This window comes from Leptidea sinapis, chromosome 4, assembly GCF_905404315.1.
Source record: "Leptidea sinapis chromosome 4, ilLepSina1.1, whole genome shotgun sequence".
Lineage (NCBI taxonomy): Eukaryota > Metazoa > Arthropoda > Insecta > Lepidoptera > Pieridae > Leptidea > Leptidea sinapis.
The window spans coordinates 4,945,926-4,972,866 of NC_066268.1; the positions used below are offsets into that span (position 1 = coordinate 4,945,926).

The 26,941-nt window shown below is 36.7% G+C and overlaps 1 protein-coding gene across 1 annotated transcript in view; it reads right to left on the bottom strand.

The window, feature by feature from the left end:
• Positions 1 to 26,941, bottom strand: part of LOC126979786 (acyl-CoA Delta-9 desaturase-like) — a 56,692-nt gene that overhangs the window by 15,268 nt on the left and 14,483 nt on the right. Inside the window, exons 5-6 of the mRNA XM_050829321.1 lie at positions 25,751 to 25,933; positions 23,567 to 23,729 (exon numbers count right to left, since the gene is read on the bottom strand). Of these exons, the coding sequence (XP_050685278.1) occupies positions 23,567 to 23,729; positions 25,751 to 25,933 (346 nt within the window). The remainder of the gene's footprint in view (positions 1 to 23,566; positions 23,730 to 25,750; positions 25,934 to 26,941) is intronic.

The window sequence follows — 26,941 nt, forward strand, 5'->3', positions numbered from 1 at the left end:
GTTTATTTCCGCTAAATTCTGAAATAGTGAACAAATTTGATTCGAAAGAGTTTTGACACGATAATATTTAATTTATTACTTATTACACTGTAATATTTATTTGGTGTGGGCATTAATAAGAAATATATCATCTGATCTACGTAAATTTAAGAAAATAAAAATTTATTTATAATTTAGTAATTGGAAACAGTTGTTTTAAAAATAATATCGGTTAAATTACCCTGCATTAAATAAATACTTACCTAAACTAGCAGTGGGAGGCTCCTCTGCATATGATGCCGGCTGAATTGTGGGTACCACAACGGCGCCTATTTCTGCCGTGAAGCAGTAATGTGTAAAAATTATTGTGTTTCAGTCTGAAGGGCGCCGTAGCTAGTCAAATTACAGTTACAGTTGTAGTCCCGCTCAGAATTTTTGGGTTTTTCAAGAATCCTGAGCGGCACTGCAATGTAATGGGCAGGGCGTATCAATAACCATCAGCTAAACGTCCTGCTCGTCTCCTCCTTTATTTTCATAAAAAAAAACTCGTATTAAAAATCCAAAAACTCTTTGGTATTTCGTGTTTTTGTAACCATGTTAGATCACATTAGAAATACATGGGTAGATTGTATCGTATTTTTTATAAATTATAAATTGTTAATATTAAAATGTTTTTTCAAAAGTAGAATTTGTAAATTCCACTGTTAACAAAACAAGAATTAAAGATATGATATTATATTATTAAAGGGATGATGGGATGAAATTTAAATTTAAAATTTCTATAAGTACTACAATTAAAATAAGTGTTCTAAAGCAAATTGTACCAACTTACCCAAATAGAACATGTTTAAATAAAATCTTTATACCGTAATTATTTTGAGGTGTGAGAGATCAAATTGGCACTGATAACTAAAATAAAATGTTAGGACTTATATATCTATGAGATCTAAATGAAAGATCAGATAAGGCTGATTTCAGATTATAAGATTTTTACGCTTGATAAAATTGCGCATTTACTTTGTTATTAATAAACGCAATGTTAAGTTACTCCAAGTTTAAAATTACTTCTCCCTGTCATTTAATTCTGTAGTGACAAAGGTAAGGTAAAGACAAATTATTGCGGTATTGCAAACAGTTACTGCGGTATAAAAACAAAAAGTTTTAAATGCGGAATAACTTTACTTCGGGTTATTAATAGCACAGTATATGCATACGATTTAGTCCTACTTTATAATTACTTTAATCAACCTCTTTTAAAACGTAAACTACTGTTTACTAATTCGCTAATGCGATGAAATATTAGCAATGGATTATTTGATTTAGCATGACGCAGGCGTCAGAAAAATTATCAATAATTAATGACTTTTAAAATAATGACGTTCTATACCTATATACAGGGTGTCCCAAAGTTATGGGACATGAAGGGAAAGTACCTTAAATATCGTAAATAGGGTATTTTACTGAAAGAAGACTTTATCTTATTTATAAAAGTTAGTAATTCTGCATTCAACGATTTTCTAAAAATTACTTGCCTAGTCTTGGAATCGAACCGACTTAAATGTAAAAAAAACACCCCTACTTTTATGATATGTAAATATGAGAAAGTAGTCAATAAAGTGGGTATTTTTTTGTAAATTGATTAATTAAATGCTCAAAATGTGATCCCTCCTGTCTTACGCAAATCGCCAATCTTTTAATGAGTCCGCAGCCTTTTGATTTTCTTATAATTTTATGGTGAATACTCGATATGATATGGCACAATTCTGTTTGTAACTCGCCCACGTTCTCGTATCGCTTTTAAAGTAAAAAAATACTATGCTAAAAAGTATTTTAATTATGAAGTGGGCACTTATTTACGAATAATCAATGCTATCTATGGAAAGATACTATCTCTACTTTTCGGATGTCGTCGTCGGAAATAAATAACTTTCTTGAAATTTGACCCAAACATTTTACGTTGCTCCTTTCTTTTAAAATACTATGTTACTTAAGAAGAGTTATTAGTTTTTGGCTATTCTTTCGATTGGCATCGTAAAAGTGAGGGTGTATTTTTTTTTACATTTAAATCGGTTCGAGTCCCAGACGAGGCAAGCACCTAATTTTTTGAAAATCTTTGAATGCAGAATTACTCACTTTTTAAAATAAAATAAAGTCTTCTTTCAGTAAAATACCCTATCTATGATATTTAAGGTACTTTACCTTCGTGGTCCCATAACTTTGGGACACCTGTATATACAGGATGGGCGAAAAGAAGTAATTCGGTGTTGTTTGGCTCTCTTTTTTTTTCTAAACGGAAAACTTCAATTCTGTTTTTTGATTATGTTTATTTCAACCTTTAGAATTGTATTGGTCAAGTCAAATCAAATCAAATCAAAATATTTTATTGCAAGTCACATTTTACAGTAGGATGGTTGGTACATTAATGGGTAGACAATATGTGACGCCCTGCAAGGGCACAGCAACGTTATACATAAAATAAATAAGTCTTATACATTTTTTACATTCTTATTAGACTATATTGTAACTAATTCTCACACTTGTAATTAAAAAATTCGGGTGAATCGTAGAAGCATTTTGAAACTAAAAAATTTTTAAGATGTCTTTTAAATAGAGAAGGCTTCTCTTTATTTTTAATTTCGTTTGGGATGTGATTATAAATTTTTATTGCCATGTGGTGAGGGCTCGATGACACTAATGACATACTTGTTTGGGGAATTTTTAATTTGTTTAAATTTCTATTATTTCGCTTGTTATTTGGTAGTGTTGAGTATAAGTCCGAATGTTTTTTAACAAATTTACATGCTTCTAGGATGTAAATTGAAGTAAGAGTTAAAATTTTGTGTTTAATAAAATATGGTCTACGTGAATCCATCTGCTGAATATTTTCTAAAATTCTGATACATTTTTTCTGTTGAATAAATATATCTTTTATTTCACTACAGTTTCCCCATATTAATATTGCATATGATAATCTAGAATGTGCATATGCATAATAAGCAGCAAGGGCAGATTTGAAATCTGTTACGCGTTTTAGTTGGTAAAGAGCATAAGTAAAAGATGACATTTTGCTTTTTAATTTCTGTAGATATGGCTTCCATGTCAAGTGTGAGTCTAAATCAATTCCCAGTAGTGTAGCTGTGTCAACTGTTTCAAGTTGTGAATTTTTGTAAGAATAAGATATATTTAAGGGGGATTTTTGATAAGGTTTAAAAGGTATAATTTTAGTTTTATTAATATTAAGTTCAAGATTATTATTATTTAGCCAATAAAAGATTTTGTCCATTGTAATATTTAATTTTTCTTCTAGTTGTTTTAAATTAGAGCATTTCAAAATAGAAATGTCATCAGCAAAAAGAGTACAATCATCATCTATTAAGTTAGGAAGATCATTTATGTATATGAGAAACAATATACAACCCAACACACTGCCCTGTGGAATCGATCCTGATAAGTGAGCTTTATTAGATCTTATGTGGTCTATCTTTCCAGTCTCGAAGTTAGTATTTTCTATTTCCACATATTGAAAACGATTATTAAGGTAAGATTTGAACCATTTATGGGCAATTCCTCGAGTCTAGAAGTCTAGAAGATGATATCGGCCAAATGGGCACCGTCACAATTGATTACCATACGGGCTCGTTTTATGGCATTTTTCATCTCTTATGAATTAGCTAATTTAATAAATTAAATCTCTTATGGCGAGAATTTCGGGCCAAAGATTCTCGCACTCGTGTCGAATGTTGTCCTTGAGGGCTTCCAGAGTCTTGGTCAGAGTCGCTCGCTCAGTGTGTGCCGTTGCTCCGTCCTGTTGGAACCACATGTCCTGCAGTCCTAATTTTTCCAATTGCGGCAGAAAAAAGTCGGTCAACATGGCCCTATAGCGCGCCACGTTGTCGTTTGGCCAGCGGCGTTTTCGAAAAAAATGGCCCGATGACTCCTACAGCGTGAACAGCGCACCATGCAGTCACTTTGAGCGGGTGTTATGGCTCCTCGTGGATCACTCGTGATTTTCGGTGTCCCAGAAGTGATAGTTTTGCTTGTTCACGTACCCGCTGAGGTGGAAATGAGCCTCATTGCTCAATATGATTTTGGTCGAAAAATCGTCCACTTCTTCCTCGAGAATGAGGATGGCTTGGGCGTAGGCTACGCGCGTTCGGCGGTCGGCAGGCAGCAGCTGATGCACGGACTAGACTTTGTACGGGAACATGCGCAGGTCTTTGACCAAAATTCGCCTTAGGGACGTCCGGCTGATGGCTAATTGCGTGGCACGGCGTCTGGTTGATTTTCCCGGTGACAACTCGACATCTTCGGCAACAGCGGCGATATTTTGGGCAGAACGAGCGCTCCGGGGCCGGCCACTATTGGCAACGTCTCGTGTGGTCCCATATTCTTCAAGGTTGGTGGCCAAACGGCGCAGTGTTTGCGCAGTCGGTGTCGGACGGCCGGGAAATCAGCGACGGAATTCGCGCTGCGCCAACACCACAGACGAATTGTTACGCAAAAAATAGACACAATTATTCTGCTTTTTTGGGGAGTGTCATGGCTTGTTCACTTGTATTCTGCATCTGTCTAGTCCATAAATGTCAAAACAGATTTGAGATTGGCGGCCATTTGCAAAAATGAAAACATCTTCCAATAGGGTGATTTCTTTTGGCCCACCTTGTATATAGTTCTTTGAATTACAAATAAAATTTTTGCTAAGGTGTTTTCGTAAAGATAAACTGATTAAAAGGAGTTATGAACCCATCTCCATTCATGTTTGATTTGGCAGAAGTTCATTTTTTTTAATTCGTTCTTGCGAACAGGCTATAGCCATCGGCCTTACTGCCTCGTCTTTAGTATTTTCATTTTCGGTATTTACTTTTAGTATTTTGTTTTACAAAAATGTCTGATAAAGTATTCTCATCTCATCTCTCATTATTATTATGTTTTTCCTATTTTTCAAAAGTTATTAACAAAATGATTCACTTTCCGCTAAGAAATAGCAACTTTTTTTTAATCGCTCACTTTGACACATAAGCTATTGAGTTAAGGTTGAAATATTACCTCATGGTACGAATGAATGAACGAACTAAAACCGTTTGCAATTCATTTTCCGACTTGATTTGACATCAACCTAAATTGTATAGCTCTAATGACGTCGTGGTATGATATAGCAAAGCAGTTCTTTTTAGGGTCGTCAAGTGAAACGAATAAGAGTTCATGGTAGGCCCGCATGTCGACAATACAATGCAGTCTCGCTCAAGATTCTTGAAAAACCTCAAATATTCTGAGCGGCACTACAATTGCGCTTGTCACCCTGAGACATAAGATGTTACGTCTCATTTGCCCAGTAATTTCACTATCTACGACGCCCTTCTGACCGAAACACAAGGAGTCTCCCAATTTATCACCACATCGAAAAAGTTGAGCTTCAATTCAAGTGGCAAAAAATGGCACTCTTTTATGTTTTTTTTTTTTTTTTTATTTTTTATGGAATATGAGGACAAAAGAGCGTACGGGTCACCTGGTCTTAAGTGATCACCGCCGCCCACACTCTCCTGCAACACCAGAGGAATCACAAGAGCGTTGCCGGCCTTTAAGGAAGGTGTACGCGCTTTTCTTGAAAGTACCCATGTCGTATCGTCCCGGAAACACCGCACAAGGAAGCTCATTCCACAGCTTCGTGGTACGAGGAAGAAAGCTCCTTGAAAACCGCACTGTGGAGGACCGCCACACATCCAGATGGTGGGGATGATATCGTAACTTGTGGCGTGTCGTGCGAAGGTGAAATTCGGCGGCAGGAATCAGGTTGAACAGCTCTTCGGAACACTCCCCGTGATAAATGCGGTAGAAGACACACAATGAAGCGACGTCTCTACGCAACGCCAAGTGATCCAGCCGTTCACAGAGTACTGGGTCCCCGACAATTCGGGCTGCTCTGCGTTGCACGCGGTCAAATGGATCGAGCTGATACTGGGGTGCGCCAGACCAGAGATTACAGCAATACTCCATGTGAGGCCAGACCTGCGCTTTGTAGAGCGCTAGAATGTGGGCCGGCTTGAAGTATTGCCGTGCTCTATTTATGACGCCCAGTTTCTTTGAAGCCAGTTTGGCTTTGCCCTCCAGATGGCCACGGAATTGGCAATTGCTCGAGATTTCGAGACCCAGTATTCCGATACTAGGCGAGGCTTTAAGGGAAGTATTCTCGAAGAGCGGTGATAAGGCAAATGGGGTTTTTTTAGTGGTAAACGCGCAAACTTGAGTCTTCTGGGGGTTAAATTGGACAAGGTTCAACTTACCCCATTCCGCGACCTTCTCGAGAGAGGACTCGATAGAAGACACAAGTTTCACCCGGCACTGGTCGACGTTTTCCCGAGAGAGACCTGCATGGCCCGTGTATACGGCATCACCAGTGCTGTCGTCTGCATAGCAATGCATGTTGGCGGTGTACAACATATCATTGATATGCAGAAGAAACAGCGTGGGAGATAGCACATAGCCTTGGGGCACTCCAGCGTTCACGGGCTTGGGATTCGAGTAATAACCGTCGATAACGACCTGTATGCTGCGCCCAGTGAGGAAGCTGGAGGTCCACTTGCATAAGCTCTCGGGAAGCCCAAATGATGGAAGTTTTGCGAGGAGCGCCTTGTGCCATACACGATCAAAGGCCTTCGCTATATCCAGACCAACTGCCAGGCCTTCCCCCTTGCTTTCAATAGCCGCCGCCCATCTGTGTGTTAGGTATACCAGAAGATCGCCAGTCGACCGACCATGGCGAAAGCCGTACTGCCGGTCGTTGATCAACTGGTGACCCTCAAGGTATACCAAGAGCTGGCGGTTAATTATGCTTTCCATAATTTTGGAGAGTAGGGAGGTAATAGCAATAGGCCTGTAGTTTGCCGGATCCGAACTGTCTCCTTTTTTTGGGATCGGATGGACAAGTGCTGACTTCCATGAATCAGGGACTACGCCTTTTGAATAAGAGTGCCGGAATAAACGCGTTAGCACCGGCGTCAACTCAGGGGCACACGTTCTAAGCACGGTTGGAGAAATGCCATCCGGCCCGCTCGACGTCCTGACGTCCAACGAAAACAGAGCTCGCCTAACAGTTTTCTGTCGGAACTGTACTTCAGGCATGGAGCTCTGACACCGCGGGATGGTCGGCGGTGTTTTTCCGTTGTCGTCAAGAGTCGAGTTGGAGGAAAAAAGAGTGCACAGGAGATCGGCTTTCTCTTTTGCCGTATGGGCCAGGGTGTCATTCCTCATGTGCAACGGCGGCATGGACGGCTGGTTGAAGTTACCAAGAGCAGCTTTCGACAACGACCAGAACTTGCGTGTTCCGGTCGGGTAACTGGAAAGCTGCTCGCCAATTTTGACGACGTGCTTCGATTTCGCACGGGCGATTTGCCGCTTAAAAAATCTGGAGGCACGGTTATATTTCCTCTTCAGAACTTTGCAGTTCGGATCCTTTGAGCCCAGCGCCGCAACCCAAGTTCGATACGCCTGTTTTTTGCAGTCAGATGCTGCTTTAACTGACGCATCGAACCAGGGCTGTGATCTGCCACCGATCGGTACTACAGAGCTTGGTATAAAAATATCCATGCCCTGCAGTATCACATCGGCTACTGCAACGGCGCAGGCACTAGGATCATCTGAAAGGAAACAAACCCTGCCCCAGGGGTAGGATGCAAAAAAGGAACGCATCCTATCCCAATCTGCTGACTTGTAGTGCTAAACGCGGCGGGTCGCTGGTGGTCTGCGACGTTGGCGTCGGATAGGCACTACACTCCTGACCAGGCAGTGGTCGGACGTTCCGAGAGGGGCGTCGACAGAGACCTGGTAACCATCGGGATGTGTAGTCAGCAGAAGATCTAATAAGGACGGCATGTGGCTATTCACATCCGGGAGCCGCGTCGGCGACTCAACCAATTGGGACAGACCATACGCCAATGCAAAATTATGCACAGATCGCCCTGCGTAGTCTGTGGTACGTGATCCAAGCCATTCGGCATTATGCCCGTTGAAATCACCCAAGACTACGATTTCAGCGGAGGGGATCTGAGCAAGCACGTCATCAAATGCCGCTTGAACGCAGCCCATGAGGTGATCCGTTTCTGCGTTACCACTATGGGACCTGTAGACACACGCATAGATGCGGACGCGGTCCTCTAAATCGACGCGGAGCCAGAGAGTAGACAGGCCCCTACCCTCAAAATTGCCGAGACGGCGACAGCAGATATCCTCCCTAACGTACACACATACCCCGGCATGAGGCATGAAATTATGCTCAATTTTGTACCCGGGGTACGTTAAATATGACGTATCGCTAGGTGGAGATATCTGCGTCTCCGTAAGGAAACACAAGGCCGGCTGCGCCGTCTCAAGGTGGTGGTGGACGGCGTTTAAGTTGGAGTGAATTCCCCGGATGTTACAAAAGTCCACATTAAGCGTGGAGCGGGGTGCCGTGGTGTTGCTGCCCTGTTTGTCCTGTGACATACGCGGTACTGTGCCCTCCCCAGAATACGAGGGGCAGCCCGAGCGCGAATGCTCGGGGAGGGATTCTCCGGCTCTACAAGAGCCGGTACCCTCCTGGGGTAATTTATTTTTTAGGACCGCTCTCATATTTTGTTGGGGGGGGGGAAAGGACGGGGGGGAATGGCCTCCGGTCCTCGACAAAATATGTCTTTATTTACAGTTCCAGCATGTTACATTATATCTATACAATGTCAGTCTTTGCTTTTGATGCACCAAAATTAATCAAAATACCTAAAAACCCTCCTCACGACGCCACCACAAGCAGTGCCATTTAAGCAAGCATGAAAAGCCCTGCCGGGTATTCAACTAAAAAAACCTACCAGATGTATAATATTTTTGCCCTCGAAATTCCTTCACTGACAATAAAATCTTGTTAAAGTTTCTATTTTCTATTCTTTATCGTAGAAGAAACCAGGGAATTAGACAGAACTATGGCATAATCGGCAATCTCTAACTAATAAAAAAAGTATGTGTGTACTTATGTATGCACGCAAGAAGTTATACTTCTTTCAGGGGCGTGCATTGGTTTTCCAGCGCGGTAGGCACTCGAAGTCAAACTAGTTGTATTTGCGATTAATATTTAAAAATTGAAGTAAGTAAGTAAGTATATCTTTATTTGGAACAAACACTACAAATACACGTGAACATTTACAAAATATAATAACAAATAATATGAAAAAACTTATCTTAAAAATTACTATAATATACCTAATCTAAGTTAAACTAACATACATTAAAAAACTAAAGTAAGGCTTATTTTATATCAACATAATAAGGTGGTATTTGCAGTGTTATGTCCCAAAAAGGTTTGCTATTCAGCATATTAGTTGGGTATCACCCAACACTGATTTTCAGTAGCTACCTTCAATAAGCAGGCCGTCGCGATAACAGCCACAAGTGCTTCCATTATTAAATACAATAATTATGTAATGAATAAAAAATAAATAAATGATAGTACTCAAAACATAAGGTAAAAAATAATATTATAGTAGACGGCTAGATCGTAACAGTTATTAATTAGATATATATTGATTATATAATATATAAAATTCTCGTGTCCCGGTGTTTCTTACCAAATTCCTCCGAAACGGCTGCACCAATTTGTATGTAATTTTGTGTGCATACCGTTTTTTTTATATTTTTTTATTTTATATGCCCAATATATAAATATATATACATACATATATAAACATATATATCCATATATACATATACACATTAAAATATTTTCATTCAAACTATGAAAGAGATTTGCGGCGTGATTTTTTTTTTAAACTACATATTAAGATTTATTTTGAGAGAGGCCCAACTGAAGTGTAAACAAATACGTTTTATATTTATTTCTAATGGTATAAACACTATTTATATTACGAAGGGGAGGAGGTAAGTCATTCCATATTTTAGAATAATTATAACAAAAGCCTCCTTCGAATGCCGCTGACCGGTGTGGTGGTACACAGAGCAGGTAAGGAGAAGCTCTAGTGTGATACTTGCAAGTGTCAGCAGACCATCGTAACTTGGTATAAAGATATTGTGGAATTTTCTATTTTATAACCCCAAAAAGAACTCTCACAAAGCTTGATACGTGTCCCTACATTCAAGTAATTCCGAATATTGTATAAAATCTTAAGTCGATAGAAACAGTTTCGGACGGTAGTAAGTGTATGCTTCTCAAATCTTAACTGTTCGTTCATTAATAAACCCAAGTTACGTGCTTCATTAACTCTTTCGATACTTTTCTCATTTATTTGAAGTAATGGATGCTGTTGGCCAATAATATCGATCTGATTTCTAGTTCCTAATAGTACCTGTTATAAGGATAAATATAAGTTCACTTACCAACATTTTTCTGCCGTTCTGTCAGATTGATCGTGATTTTTAGCAAGATTTGTGAAATTATTCAAGTCACCGTAACCAGTATCATTCCACACAGTTTTCCTTGTAGAAAATAAACAGTAGGGGAAGCAGAACAATAAATTGGAATGGCGGCATCCAGCTAGCCAAGTGTATTTTTCGTAATACTTGGTATTGAAATATCTCATAATTTTACCTTTTTGTTGAGTTAAACTAATATTTTTGCATTGGTCTATAAAGAGAAACAATTTTTATTTTTTCTACGACCGAAAATTGTGCAAAAGCATAATTTTTTTTATGGAATAGGATTACAAACGAGCGTACGGGTCACCTGGTGTTAAGTGATCACCGCCGTCCACATTCTCTCGGCCTTTAATAAAGGTATACGCGCTTTTTTTTAAGTTACCCATGTCGTATCGTCCCGGAAACACCGCACAAGAAAGCTCATTCCATAGCTTCGTAGTACGAGGAAGAAAGCTCCTTGAAAACCGCACTGTGGAGGACCGCCATACATCCAGATGGTGGGGATTAAAAAAAAAATCATTTATTTCTGATATAACATTACAAAGCGATATGTACATATTATTCTGCCAAACTGCGCAGCAGTTTGTCGGCAGTAATTCTCGTGTTTCGCAAATTATCAAATCAATATTATGTTTTTGTGTGTGACAATTTAATAGTCCCTACCAGTATTTCTTAAGTCTATTTATTATGGACATTGTGCTAAGTAGAACTTTCGCAATAAGTTTTTCGCCTGATTTTTTGTTTTACAAATCGACAATTGTGACGCTATATGGGTAGTTAATTCATTTATTAATGTAGGTTTTACCTATTGTATGCTTCGCATACCGTAATAATTACAAATTTTAGGTACCACTAGCTTGTTTTTGTTAGATAGCCGAGTTGAGTAGGTATGCACTCTCTGTACTACGAATTTATTTATATCTCGATATTGTTCGATTATCGTTAATAATTTTACCTTTTTATCAATTGGAATAATATTACATATCTTAAACAAGCGTTCTTAGTTCCCGTTAAGTTTGTTTTTTATATTTCTGTTCACTAAGAGCTTTAATGTTCTCATTTGCAAAGTTTTGATTTTATTTTTTATTCGTAGTAAAAGTTAGTCCATAGCTACTCAATCCGTAACTAACTGTTGCCTCGACCAAAGAGTGATACAGGGTGTACAAAATATTTTTACTCACCGATGACTTTAAGTGATAAATTTTACCAAATACTGTGCGGAGTTTCAAACATACTGAGTTAACATGTGCATTCATGAGAAATTTTTATCAACGGTGAGCCCCAGGTATTTATACGACGTTACCTGTTCCAACTGACTACATTGACATATTTGTGAGGAACTATGCAAGCAAGAGTAACTATGTCCCATTATTTTAATTTTAATATCTTTATATTGACTATATGGTGAGAATATAAGCATACATTTTGTCTTTTCCATATTAATAATAATTCCATTGTCATGTGCCCATTTATTAATATTATCAAAATCTTGTTGCATTATGGTTTGAATAATATTTGGGTCTCTACTACTATACAATAAATATGTGTCATCAGCATACATATATGCTTTACAATTTTTTATAACTTTGCTCATACTGTTCACATGAATAATATATCCTATCGGACCAAATATGGAGCCAGTTGGAACACCATTTAATACTGTACCTGGATCACTCTCTGCTCCAAGGACATTTACTTTAAGTAGCCTGTTTTTTAAATAGTTTTGGAACCAGATTTTTATAGGCCCTCGTATACCGCACTCATCCATAGACTGCAATAAGGGGTCGTGCTCCAGCGTGTCAAAAGCCTTTTTAAAATCTATAAAAATAGCTACCACCAATTGTTTTTTGTTTAAATAAGTATTAACATCATTAGTAAATGAAGAAAGCGCTGTTGTTGTACTTCTATTTGGTCCTGAAACCATGTTGTATGTTCGATATAATATTATTATTTTCCAGAAATGCTACTTATTGGCCGACAATGACTTTTTCTGTAATTTTATTTATTGTGTTTAGGATTGCAATGGGTCTGTAATTTGTATAGTCTGTATGTAGTCCTTGTTTGTGAATTGGTCTAATTAATGACAGTTTTAACTCTTCTGGGTACATTCCTTTCTAAATGCTTAGATTGATAAAATGCGCTATAACCTGAGATATGTCTTTTTTAATTAATTTAATATCCCGAACCCTTATACCATTCCGAGCCTGGCGCCTTATTGCAATCTAGTTGATCAATAATTTTCTCTACTCCAAACGCAGTCACTTTTTGGTATCTAAAACTAATGTTGGATTCCTTAATATGATGCCTCTCTAAAAACTTGTGCTGACATTTATGTTTTATTTTATCTATTTCATTTGTGAAAGTATCACAGAATTTATTACATATAGTTTTGGGTGTTTCATTTTTACCCATATATTTTTCTTTACACTATCTACACATAAATTGTTCTTACCTAGCCAGCTGTTTATTTCTTTCCATATTTACGCATATCACCCTTACAGCATTCAATGGATTTTTTTCTTTGATTATTTTTACGATTTGCGGCATTTATGGCTTTCTGTAATTTATTTCTATATTTATTATACTTAAGTCTAAGTAGATTGTTATTTGGTTGAGCTTTCCATTGCCTAAAAAGTAAATCTCTGAATTCCATCATATTTTTCAGCTCCTTGGTAACCCATTCCTTAGTTTCACGTTTTTTTCTATTCTTGGTATGCATTTTCGAAGAGTGATATATCCTAACTTGTGGCGTGTCGTGTGAAGGTGGAATTCGGCGGCAGGAATCAGGTTAAACAGCTCTTCGGAACACTCCCCGTGATAAATGCGGTAGAAGACACACAATGAAGCGACGTCTCTATGCAACGCCAAGTGATCCAGCCGATCACAGAGCGCTAGGTACCCGACCATTCGCGCTGCTCTGCGTTGCACGCTGTCAAATGGATCGAACTGAAACTGGGGTGCGCCAGACCAGAGATGACAGCCATATTCTATGTGTGGCCGGACCTTCGCTTTGTAGAGCGCTAGAATGTGGGCCGGCTTGAAGTATTGCTGTGCTCTATTTATGACGCCCAGTTTCTTCGAAGCCAATTTGGCTTTGCCCTCCAGATGGCCACGGAATTGGCAATCGCTCGAAATTTCGAGACCCAGTATTCCGATACTAGGCGAGGCTTTAAGGGAAGTGTTGTCGAGAGCGGTGATACGGCAAATGGGGTTTTTTTAGTGGTAAACGCGCAAACTTGAGTCTTCTGGGGGTTAAATTGGACAAGGTTCAACTTACCCCATTCCGCGACCTTCTCGAGAGAGAACTCGATAGAAGACACAAGTTTCTCCCGGCACTGATCGACGTTTTCCCGAGAGAGACCTGCATGGCCCGTGTATACGGCATCACCAGTGCTGTCATCTGCATAGCAATGTATGTTGGCGGTGTCCAACATATCAATGATATGCAGAAGAAACAGCGTGGGAGATAGCACACAGCCTTGGGGCACTCCAGCGTTCACGGGCTTGGGATTCGAGCAATAACCGTCGACAACGACCTGTATGCTGTGCCCAGTGAGGAAGCTGGAGGTCCACTTGCATAAGCTCTCGGGAAGCCCAAATGATGGAAGTTTTGCGAGGACCGCCTTGTGCCATACACGATCAAAGGCCTTCGCTATATCCAGGCTAACTGCTAGGCCATCCCCCTTGCTTTCAATAGCCGTAGCCCATCTATGTGTTAGGTATTCCAGAAGATCACCTGCCGACCGACCATGGCGAAAGTCGTATTGTCGGTCGTTGATCAACTGGTGACCCTTTAGGTATACCAAGAGCTGACGGCTAATTATGCTCTCCATGATTTTGGAGAGCAGGGAGGTAATAGCAATAGGCCTGTAGTTTGCCGAATCCGAACTGTCTCCTTTTTTTTGGATATGATGGACAAGGGCTGACTTCCATGAGTCAGGGACTACGCCTTTGGAATAAGAGTGCCGGAATAAACGCGTTCAGCACCGGCGTCAACTCAGGGGCACACGTTCTAAGCACGATTGGAGAAATGCCATCCGGCCCGCTCGTCTTCCTGACGTCCAACAAAAACAGAGCTCGCCTAACAGTTTTCTGTCTGAACTGTACTTCAGGCATAGAGCTCTGACACCGCGGGATGGTCGACGGTGTTTTTCCGTTGACGTCAAGAGTCGAGTTGGAGGCGAAAAGAGCGCACAGCAGATCGGCTTTCTCTTTTGCCGTATGGGCCAGGGTGTCATTCCTCATGTGCAACGGCGGCATGGACGGCTGGCTGAAGTTTTCGGACCAAGAGCAGCTTTCGACAACGACCAGAACTTGCGTGTTCCGGTCGGGTAATTGGAAAGCTGCTCGCCGATTTTGACGACGTGCTTCGATTTCGCACGGGCGATTTGCCGCTTAAAAGATCTGGAGGCATGGTTATATTTCTATAACCATGCTTCCAGATCTATCTATATTTTATGCAGAGCTGCGTAAAATAATTGAAAAATGTGTGCCTAAGAAAAAAATTAAAAATAAAAGTTGTTGTCCTGTTTGGTATTCAAAAAACTTAATTAAAAGATTAGCTGAGAAGAATAAATATAGAAAACTGTACTTACAATATTGTAATCCTATGGATGAAATTGAATTTATGTTATTACGAGAAAGATGTGAAAAAATTATTAATTTAGATTATAAAAACTATTTAGAAAGGGTAGAACATAATATTAAATTAAATCCAAAAATTTTTCATTCTTACTTAAAACAAAAGCGCAATAATAAATGTGACTATCCTGCTCTTATGTCTTTTAATGGTTACTCATTCACTGATGGCTTGGATATTTGCAATGAATTCGCAAATCACTTTTAAAATATGTACATAATGTCAGACAAAATATTAAAAACAGGACCATCTATTAATACAAATTCCATACATAACTCACAATTAGGCAGTATCAACATGACTAAAATGGATGTTATAAAACTATTAAAAGGTCTTGATGTTAATAAAGGGCCCGGACCAGACGATATACCACCCATATTTGCTAAACGTTATTCTGTTTTCCTAGCAGAACCGTTATTGCTAATATTTAACAAATCTTTGTGTGACGGTGAATTCCCAAGATTTTGGAAAAGAGCCAGGGTAGTTCCCGTATTCAAAAGGGGGATCGAAAAGACATAGCAAAGTACAGACTAATATGTATTTTATCAATATTTTCTAAAGTTTTTGAAGAATTAATTTGTCCGCTACTAGCATGGTACATGAAACCAGCGATGTCAGATAACCAGCACGGGTTCATTAAAAAAAGATGGTGACAAAAAGTGGATGACGTAACAATGGCTCTGGATAATACAGCTCAAGTAGATTGTGTTTACGCGGACCTATCAAAAGCGTTTGATGTAGTTGATCACTATATTTTGTTAGAGAAACTCCGGAGATACGGTATCTGCAGGATTCTACTTAGCTGGTTTGAGTCGTACTTAACGAATCACAAAATAAATGTGGTCTTAGGAGGATATCAGTCCCACACATTTGTTGCGACGTCAGGAGTACCACAGGGCTTCAATCTTGGGCCCTTGTTATTTGGAATATTCATAAACGATATTATTGAATGTTTCAAGTACTGTCAGTTCCAAATATATGCTGATGACCTAAAGATATACAGTAAGATTAATGACATATGTGATTCAATTCATATTCAAAGGGACTTGGATAGACTTTCTGATTGGTGCGATCTCAATAATTTAAAATTAAATCACTTGAAATGCAAAAGCATAACCTTCAGCAGAAAAATTAAAAATGTTGAGTTCGATTATGGTATCAAAAACAACATTTTAGAAAAAGTAAATCAAATAAAAGATCTTGGCGTGATCGTAGATTATAAATTAAGCTTTATACCTCATATTGACAATATAGTTAAAAATTCACTAAAATTGTTGGGATTCATCATCAGGAATACAAAGGCATTTAGAAAGTCTTCTACTAAACTAAATAATAATAATAATAATAATAAAGCCTTTATAACAGTTAACAAAACAAAAATTTACTTACTAGCTAATAGACATACCATAAAACATTTTAATTAATTAATTTATCTTACATAACTATATTATTAACCTAATTATTAGCAGTAACTTTTAAACAGTCTGTGTCCTCTTTCTGTTAACTGTTTGTCCTTCGACAAAGGCCTCCTCCAAGGTCTTCCATTCTTTCCGGTTTCTTGTTATTCTATTCCATAGTGGTCCTCCTATCTGTTTCAGTTCATTCTCCCATCGTATGAACTGTCTTCCTCTATTCCTCTTATCTCCTCTGGGGTACCATTCAGTTATTGATCTAGTCCATTTTGGTGTTTCATCCCTCATAAAGTGGCCTACCCATCTCCATTTCAAAGTGCGTATTGTTTTCTCTATGCTTTTGAACTTAGTTTTTCCTTTGATATGATCCAATCGAACTTTGTCTTGGCGCTTTACCCCGACTACACTTCGTTCTATTGAGTTTTGGCAAACTTTTAACTTACTTAGTTGTTTTTGGGTAAGGGCCCAGGTCTGACAACCATAGGTAAGGCAAGGCAGTATGCAAGAGTTGAATACTTTTCTCTTGTCTTTTATAGAGATTTCCATGTTCTTCATCACTTCTTTTAATGACCAATACTTCTTCCAAGTGTTTGTGACCCTTCTGTTGATTTCTTTTTCTGTTGACTCCTTAGTAGCTATCACTTGTCCGAGATAAATATACTCTTCTACATATTCTATGGGTTCATTATTTACTGTTATTATAATTTTGTCAGAATTGGTCATTATTTTCGTTTTTTCGGTGTTGATAGAGAGTCCAACTCTCATGCTTTCTTCTGCTAACTGCTGAAGCATAACCTCTAAGTTTTTACCATTTTCAGAGAAAAGTATCAAGTCGTCAGCGAAGCGTAGATGATTTAGGTACTCTCCATTTATTCTAATGCCATATTCCTCCCAATTCATCTTACGAAATATCATTTCCAATACGGATGAAAATAATTTTGGCGAGAGTGGATCTCCTTGACGGACGCCTCTTTCTATGGCAAACTCTGAACTGAATTGGTCGAGTCTTATAATAGCTTTACTCTAGGCATATACTTTTTTCAGGATGCGAATGAATTTCTGATGTACACCTTGTTGTTCAAGTGCGCACCATATAGCATTGTGGTCCAACGTATCAAATGCTTTGTTGTAATCTACAAAGCCTATGTAATATTTCTTTTTCTATTCAGAGTATTTTTGCAGGACTTGCTTGACAACATGGATATGGTCTAAAGTTGAAAACTTACTCCTAAATCCTGCCTGTTCTTTCGGTTGGTTAAATTCTAATATATTTGTGCACCTAGAAAGCAAGATTTTGGAAAATATTTTATATACGTTTGACATAAGACTTATCGGTCTGTAATTTGCAATGTCTTTTTTATCACCCTTTTTGTGTATTAATATTATAGTTGATTTGGTCCAGTCTGCCGGAATAACTTCTGAATCTAGGATATCATTATATAGCTCTGTTAGTCTTGGTGCTGATTCTTCTATTGTGACCTTTAATAATTCGTTCGTTATTTGATCTTCTCCCGGCGCTTTGTCATCTTTTTGGGTTTTTATGGCTCTTAGGGTTTCTGAAAGTAGAACTCTGGGAACAGGTTCTTGATTTCTTATTTCTTCAGTACCTTGGTTTGCTCTAATTTTTCGGTCTACCTGGTTTTCCCTTCTTTTATAAAGCTCTTTGTAATAATTTGCTGCTGTGTTTGCTATTTTTTGTCTCTTTAGTATTTCTTTGTTGTTTTTGTCTTTTAAACTTGGCATCCATTCCTTTGCATGTATCAGTTCTTTGAAAGCCTTCTTCACTCCTCCTGTCTTTTCTATGTGTCTTTGTAATGTTGCAGTTCTTTTTGATTTCCTTTCTTTCCTTATATTTTCTTTAATTTTTTTACTTAATGTCGTAATTTCTTTTATATGTTCTTTTCTATTTTCCAATAATATTTTTCTTCGATCCATCAATTCTTTAATATCATCGGAAATTTTGGTTTTATTGGATTCATTATGTTTTTTTGTTTCTGTTTTAAGATTTGTTATAAAACTGTTGTATTTTTCTTCTATGGTCGTGCATTTTCCCATTGTAATGTTATTTATAGACTTTAATATTTGCGTTAACTTATTTTCATTAGCTTTACACCGTAGTGGCCTTTCTGCTCTCTGTAATGTTCTTGGCCGTTTTGCCATAGAAATCATCAATTCTGATCGTACCATTCTGTGGTCTGTGTCGAAATTGAATTGAGATTGACTTATAATATTTATTTTATTAAAGTATTTTCTGTTGTTCGTTATAATGAAATCTATCTCGTTTTGGTATTTGCCATCGGGTGAAATCCATGTCCATTTCTTGTTCTCTTTTAAGTTGCATGAGCTATTCAGAATGAATAAATTATTCTGCAGTGCAAAGCTTATCAATCTTTCGCCATTTTTATTTCTTTTCCCGTAGCAGTATTTATCTAGTATTTGTTCTTCGCCATTTTTCCGTTTACCTATTTTTGCATTGAAGTCGCCCATCAAAATTATATTTTTATGTCCATGCTTTAAAGTATTTTGCAGGGTTTCAAAAAAATGTTCTGTTTTCAGCAAACCTTCTTTATTTGTTGGTTCTGTGGGTGCATATACCTGTATGATAGAAATTTTTTCTTCCTTGCCGTTGCTGTTTGGAATAGTGAGATGTAAGACTGCTATTCGTTCGGAAACTCCGTTTATTTCATCTAACATGTGAGCAATATTTTTTCGTATTAAAAACCCAACTCCGAATTGACCTGGTGTTTCACCTTTGTAAAATAAAATATATTCCTTGTATTGTTCTATTTTTTCTCCTAGTCTTCTTACTTCGCTCATGCCAATTATATTCCACTTTAAATTATGTAAAGCAGTTTCAAGCTCGATTAATTTTTCTGGGGTACTTAATGTTCTGACATTGATTGTTGCTACATTTAAGCAAACGGATTTTTTGTTTATGTTCCTTGGAGGGGTTTGGTCGTGATTCCCCGCGGGGACCAACCGTTTTGGGGAATGTTTATTATTGTTGATTTTTTGATCATTTAAGTTTATTTTTTTGTTATCTTGTCTATTTCGGTTACTGCGTACTAATTGCTATTTACTACTTTTTTTCTCCATCTGTAAGCTTTTAAGTGAATCTGATCTTTGTCTCATGAAGTTTGTGATCCTATTTACCTTGTGGGGGTTAACAATATCCTCTACTGAACCACTAACTCCAGATGTTGGGTTAAATCTCTTCCTTGTTTGGAATTTTGTTGTCTTGTTTTATTGTACTACCAACTTGTCATACTTGATGAAAGCGTATCTTCCCTTTTGCCGTTCTTCTTGTAATTTTACCTGCAGTTCTTTCCGCTTCGCTAAAATTTCTCTAGGGTAATCTTCACTTATATATATTTTATTTGGAAGATATTTTTTTGATTTAAGGATTTGTGTTTTTTTCCACGTTGTTGTTAAGGTAAATAGTATAGGTCTCTTGATTTTCTCATTTTTCTTTCCAAGTCTATAAGCTGTTCTAATTTCTAGATGCCCTATTTCGATCTTCATGTTTCGTAGGACTTTGGTAATTAGTTCACTTAGCTCCATCGAGTTGGTTTCAACTTCATCAACACCGTGTAGTATCAAATTGTATTTTCGTATATCTTTTTCTAATTTGCAAACTTTGTTACTCAATTCATCCACAGTATTTCGTAGCTCTAAATTTTCTTTTACTAAAACATTAATTTTTTCTTCAAATGATTGTATTAATCTATTAGTTATTTCCTCTGTTTGTTTTTTCATTTCTGTTTGCATTTTTGAAAATAATAATTGCATTTGTACATCCATTTTGCAAGATTTTAAATAAAACGAATGAAATGATTATTGTTAAAATCTGTAGCATGTATACTATATTTTCGAAATGGCAATACTATAGAGTGAGCCGTCCTTTTACGTTTTGGCTTAAAGGTCTTATTACCAGGCCATAAACTCTAGCCCTTTTGCACCCTCTATGGCATACAAATGTCTTGTTGATCTATGTCACAGTTTGACAGTTTTGACTTTGACATCCAAACAATAAATTTTTATGATAATAACAACATGAATATGAATGATTAATTATTATGTATTTATAATGATTAATGATTATTAATTTATCTCCCAGCAATGTATTCACACTTCAGCTTTTTATTTCGTTAAGTTGTTGAATATGATAATTGAAATTGTTTCAAATCTTGTAATATCCCCAATTCTTAACTCTGTTTAGTGAAATAAGGAATGATGTGACTCCCTCGATTTTTACCGTAAGTAAATGCTTGTAAATAAGGTAATTTAATTTGTGTTTTATCTTCAGTTTAAATCACTTACTCAATCCAGTCAAGTATTCACACTTTAAAATCACAATTTAAACACTTATTTTAATATTTTATTTATGTTTTATTGGAGCGTTGCTAAGTACGTGTTTCTGTTTTGACAGCTTGTAACCGAAAAACTTCTACTAAACTAGCACTTTTTAATTCGCTTGTTCGAAGCAGACTTGAATACTGTTCTATTGCATGGAACCCATATTATCAAATACTTAAAAATAGGGTAGAGAGAGTCCAGAAGAAGTTCTTACGGCACCTAGCATACAAGGATAAAATACATAAAAAGGTTAACACCTACACTGATCTTTAAAATTTTATAAAGCGTCGTCACTGTCTGATCGCAGGGACTTAATTGATCTCTCTTTCCTAAAAAATGTTATAGATGGAGGGGTCGATTGCCCAGATTGCTTCATGGTTTAGTAAGTCTCTGATAAGAATAATCTTGGAAAAAGAAAGTAAGAGATAAAAGTATATGAAATACAAAAACCCACGCGATAGGTTGGAGTATGAATTACTCCGTGAGCGTAGTAAAAAAATAATAGACGCATGCCTACAAAATTATAAAAAACGGATCGAGGGTAATATTATCAGGAATCCTAAATGTTTCTGGAACTATATTAAGGATAGACGAGGTGTTCAAACTACTATACCTGCCGAATTGACCCTTGATGAGGTAACTGCTAACACTGGTACAACAATTGCAGAATTATTTGCTAAAAATTTTTCATCAGTGTTTAGTAACGTAGTATTAACTGATAGTCTAGAGTCCGCAGCGCATGGTCTGCCATTTTTGAGTGTAGTAAAATTCAGTGAACGTGAAATTAAACGTGCCATTAAAAATCTTGACAGTTTCAAAGGTGCCGACCCAGATGAAACCCCTCCCGTATTTGTAAAGCGCTGTGGCCCTACTCTTGCTCTGCCACTGTCACTCCTTTTCAACAAGTCTTTACATGACGGGGTATTTCCTGAATTGTGGAAAAAAGCTAAGATAGTTCCAGTATCCAAAAAAGGTGACAATAAAGACGTTAAAAACTACCGTCCTATACCCATACTTTCCTGTATACGTAAACTGTTTGAATCCCTTGTTTGCCCAATTGTCACGCGCCACTTGGAAAGCCTGATATCAGATTGTCAACATGGGTTTCGAAAAGGACGTTCTGTCACAACAAACTTGGTGTCGTTTATGTCCCATCTCAGTAATGAAATAGATAGTCGACAGCAAGTAGACTGTGTGTACATGGATTTCTCGAACGCTTTCGATAAGGTGTGTCACTCGCTTCTTGTAGATAAATTGAGAGGGTCTGGTGTGGAACCTTGCTAGAATGGTTTAATTCATACCTAGCAAAAAGACTTCAGTTTGTGGTGCTAAACGGTCACATATCACATGAGTATGTTGCGTGTTCAGGAGTACCACAAGGATCCCACCTGGGCCCTGTTCTCTTCTCGGTGTTCTATACATTACTGTAAATACTCACTTTTTGCCGATGACTTAAAAATATTCAAAGTTGTTAGTTCGAATAGTGATGTGGAGCTCATCCAAGCTGATCTTGATGCAATAAATACGTGGTATAAATGAAATGGTGTGGTTATTAACACAAAGAAATCTTATCACATAAAGTACACAAAGAAAAATATACAATTACCATCATCGTATAATTTACAGTCCGATAAGTTACAAGAGGTAACTGAGATTCGAGATTTGGGCGTGACAATGAACTCACAATTGAAATTCAAAGTACACATGGACACGACAGTAAAACTAGCAGCCAGGATGTTAGGTTTCCTTAAAAGAAACACAAAAGGATTTGTTTCTCCTCAAACCAAAATAATTCTTTATAACTCACTGGTTCGCAGCAAACTAGAATTTGCATCAGTTGTGTGGAGTCCCCAATACGCAGCACCTTCTCAACGTTTAGAAAGACTACAAAGATCCTTTACTAGATACTTGGCATATCATAGTTCCAGCATCTTTCATAACCACCTACGACCAGCGGCTGAAACACTTTGAAATGTTGTCACTCTACAATCGCCGCATAATACGGGATCTAACATTCCTCAAAAAGCTGTTATCAGGACAGACAGCGTGCAGTGAATTGCTGCATAAAATAAATTTCAAAATCCCGCACAGATATCCACGAAATCCGATTACTAACATACTTGTGGAACCAGTTATATATATATTTAAGGGCATTTGTCCTACACAAATGCCCTTAAATATTCTCCATTATCAAGGATGTGTTCTGAGTACAATCGATTTTCCGCGTCCATAATAGATTTTGATATTTTTCATGACACCGTGACAAGTCTGAAAAAAAAACTAACCGCACATTTCTGTTTGTAAATAATAATAATATGTAAGTTGATATTCATACAAACTATTTCTTCGTTATATTGTATCTATTATTGTTAGTTATTTGCTTAAAATCCTTGTTAAATTTGTTGGTCGAACTGTATTTTGTATTTAAATTAATGTCTTGCAATGAGAGTGGTGTATGCACCAGTAACTGCCATTCATACCAGATTATAAACCTATAAGACCATAATTATTTTTAATGTTTTTTATGTAATGCTGTTGGTGTGTCAATATATAAATAAATAAATACTCCAGTCCAGAGAAAGAAACACGTGACAAAAAATTACAATGAAAGTATTTATTTAATAAAAACCATAAGATACAGCATTAACGCCACAAATATGTGCAGATTTTCCTTTTCAATTTCCTAAATTCCGTAATATNACTATGAAGTCTTCCAACTCGAGTCTCCCCTTTTCTCTGCAATGGCTTTTATTAGATCTGGCGAGGCTTTCTTCGTGTCGTATACCTGACCAATTGATGCAGCAGTGTCCAAAAGGAAGGTAGTTGCGTTGAAGAAATATGGCAATTCAGCAGCTTTATAATCCCAAGGGAAGGTATGGTGATAATTATGCCAGCCTTCCCCAACAGATACAAAGGAAACAGCCAGGTTCTCTGAAGGCATTATGTTCCTGTAAAATATATAGTACTAGTCGTATATTAACTAGCTGACCCAACAGACGCTGTTCTTTCAACAGAAAAAAAATATGTACCTAAGTATTCGGGAATAATTGAGTCTAAAGCCAACGGAAATAAAGGATTCCATAATGTGTAGTGATAAAATGGTAAGGATTTATATCGTATTTGTCTAAACAGCATTTATCTACACCCATGCTTTAAATCCTGAGCTTATTGCCAACATTAAAACACCCAATATCCTAAAATCCATTACATCATCCAACCGAGTGTTGTAATGAAATTCAGTACAACATTACAACACTCGTTTGTATGATGTAATGGTTACAAAGACTGGCTTTTTTATGTTAGCAGTAAGCTAACTGTATCAGAATCTTTATTAGAGGATTCATATTATGGATGTAGATAAAGTCTTGTATGCAAATGTTGTTAATTAGGTATTAAAACACTCATGTGATACTATTATCACATAAACCTACATTCATGTTTTAATACAAAGGGTATTAAACAACAGTTCCATAAAAAACTATTATATTACCGCTTTATAATTGACAATTTTTAAAGTATTGCTAGTATTTGAGAAGCCAATAAGTTCTTACATTAGATTTGAAATTTAGCAAAATTAATATTATGACAATTCATTGCCAGTACATATACAAGAACCTCCTATACGCTCATAAACATAGTAGCCAATTTAAAAGAATAGTGATGTACATATTCAAATTCAAATATTTTTATTCAAAATAGGATTTAAAATCAGTTATTGAACCTCAAAAACTACCACCCATTCGAAAGAGACATAATGTCAATACTCGAAACAAACATAAACTCGCAATTCCATCTCTGGCTCCGTTAAATTGCTAAATCTTTTAAAGTGGACTGTGTTATATATTATAATAAGATATAAAATTAGTTAAAACGTTAGTGGTGTAATAAGTACCATATGTCGAAATAGGCAAAGATGTTTAACTTTTGTTAAAACAGTTTGTGGCGCAAAGCTAAAATTGATTGGTATAAATGGAAAGTTACACAGACGAATTGTTGGTTTATGCACATGTATGTTACCTCTCGTGCCTCCAGATTTTATCACTGAAGAATGGGATTATATAAAAAATGAGGCCAAAGGTTTGGGTGCCTCAGTTGGCAAAGTAAAAGACTTTTTAGAGTACATGAAGAAATACTGGCTCAAACATGAAAGTTTCATTGCAGAATGGAACGTTTACGGTCACACGAAACGACACAGAACAAATAATGTTTGCCAAAGTTGGCACTCTTCACTTAACAAAATAATTAACAAAAATTATGAGACAGTTAATAAATTATTAAATGTCTTAAAAGGGGATATGGAAATAGTCATTGAAAAAAGCCCAAGGAAAAAGAGACAAATTGAGAAAGATAATTTGATCATTAACACCCAAACAAACCTTATCAATAATATTTCTTTAGGCCATTTTATGAAAACGTTTCTTACACCACCAATTTTATTACACCACTAACGTCTTAACTAATTTTATATCTTAATAAAATAGTGTAGTTAAACCCGTGGTGTGAAGACGAGGAAAAAACAATTTCTATCATTAATCATTCGTTATCTAAACTATCGAGAATGTCGATATCATGAGAATTGAAATTGACACATCACTTATATCAATTACCAACAGGGTGTAGTAAAACCCTTGGTGTGACCACGAGGAATAACAATTACTCGTAGTCACACTGGTGTGACCACGAGTCGTGAATGTAAAAAATTAAGTGTATCGTAAAAATAAATTAACATCCAAGGCCTATTATAGTGTGAAAGATTATTTGAATGTCAAAGATAGTTGTAATTAATGTTTGTGTCATGTCATTTGAATACTATTGTAAGTTTTGTACTTCAACCTTGCATTAAATAACTTATAAAGTTTTACAGTGAATAAAGATTTTTTTGAATTTCAATTAGAAATAAAGAAGATTCCATATTAATTTAATCTATGGCAAAACATTGCAGGTGCTACTAAGTGTTGGAGCTACGTACCTGTCATAAGGCTTCAATCCATGAAGATGAGCAAAACTGTTTACAGACCACGTGCAATGCAAACAAAAGACGTAACGGAGACCGACGGTGAATAGAGAAATGGACCACTTTTCACCGAAAGCCCAAACTGGTAATACAGCTGGTATCACGAAGCATAATAACAGTTTAAATTTCCCAAAATGTCTGAAAAAAAGAACAAAGTAAATTGTGGCCATGTGCCACGGATAAATATAATATTTATAGATATTTTAGATTAGATAGAAGAAATGAAAAAGTAGCTCCCACCATTACTGTTCGCACTACATTTGCTGAACGACACTTTAGCTGTCAATCAGTGTACTTATATAATAAAATAAATCGTGTCCTAAATATATATCCTATGACATAACATCTATGCAGAAAAGCTTTAAATCATTGGGTAACTTGTCTTGCTTATGATAAGTGGAAAATTTTCTGATCAGACTGACATGACAAACATACGCATTCTATAGATGGACCCACTTAAAGGTCCAAATTCTACCCCACATGCACACACACTCACTCACACACACACACACACACACACAATCACAGTTTCAGACTTGTTTTCATCGTGCGATAGTTGTAGAATTTGCTTTTTAATCATTTCTGTTTATTTCTATATTGTTTATTAAATAAAATGTATCTGCTAAGGAAATTGCGAGATATTCCCAATACAAGTGTCCTAAGACAACTTACTGGGAAGACTCAACCACTAAAAATGTATATGTAATCTTTGAAATAAACGAAAATTATTATTATTACATGTATGTTTATTTTCTTTTCTTTTTTCTTTTCGTTTTTTTCTTAACAAATTCAAAATATGGCTTAAACTAACATTATTATTGCTACCAGATAATCTACGATAGGCACTTAACCACATTGTTATATTGCCAGATTGTATTTTGCCCAGTAATACATACGCATGGATAAATCTGTTAAAAACATAAGTACAAAATAAGTTAGTTGCTTAGTAGTTTCAAAAAGAGTTATATGAGTTATAAAAAAGTTATAAAATCTTGCAAAAATAACAACTGTACGTCATTTAAAGTTTTAATTGGTTTACATTAATAATATTGAAATTATTTTCATCAATAAAAATTCATAGTTATAACATGAGTTTTTCTTGATATTTTTTTAACTATGGCACCAATTGTATAATAACTTTAACAA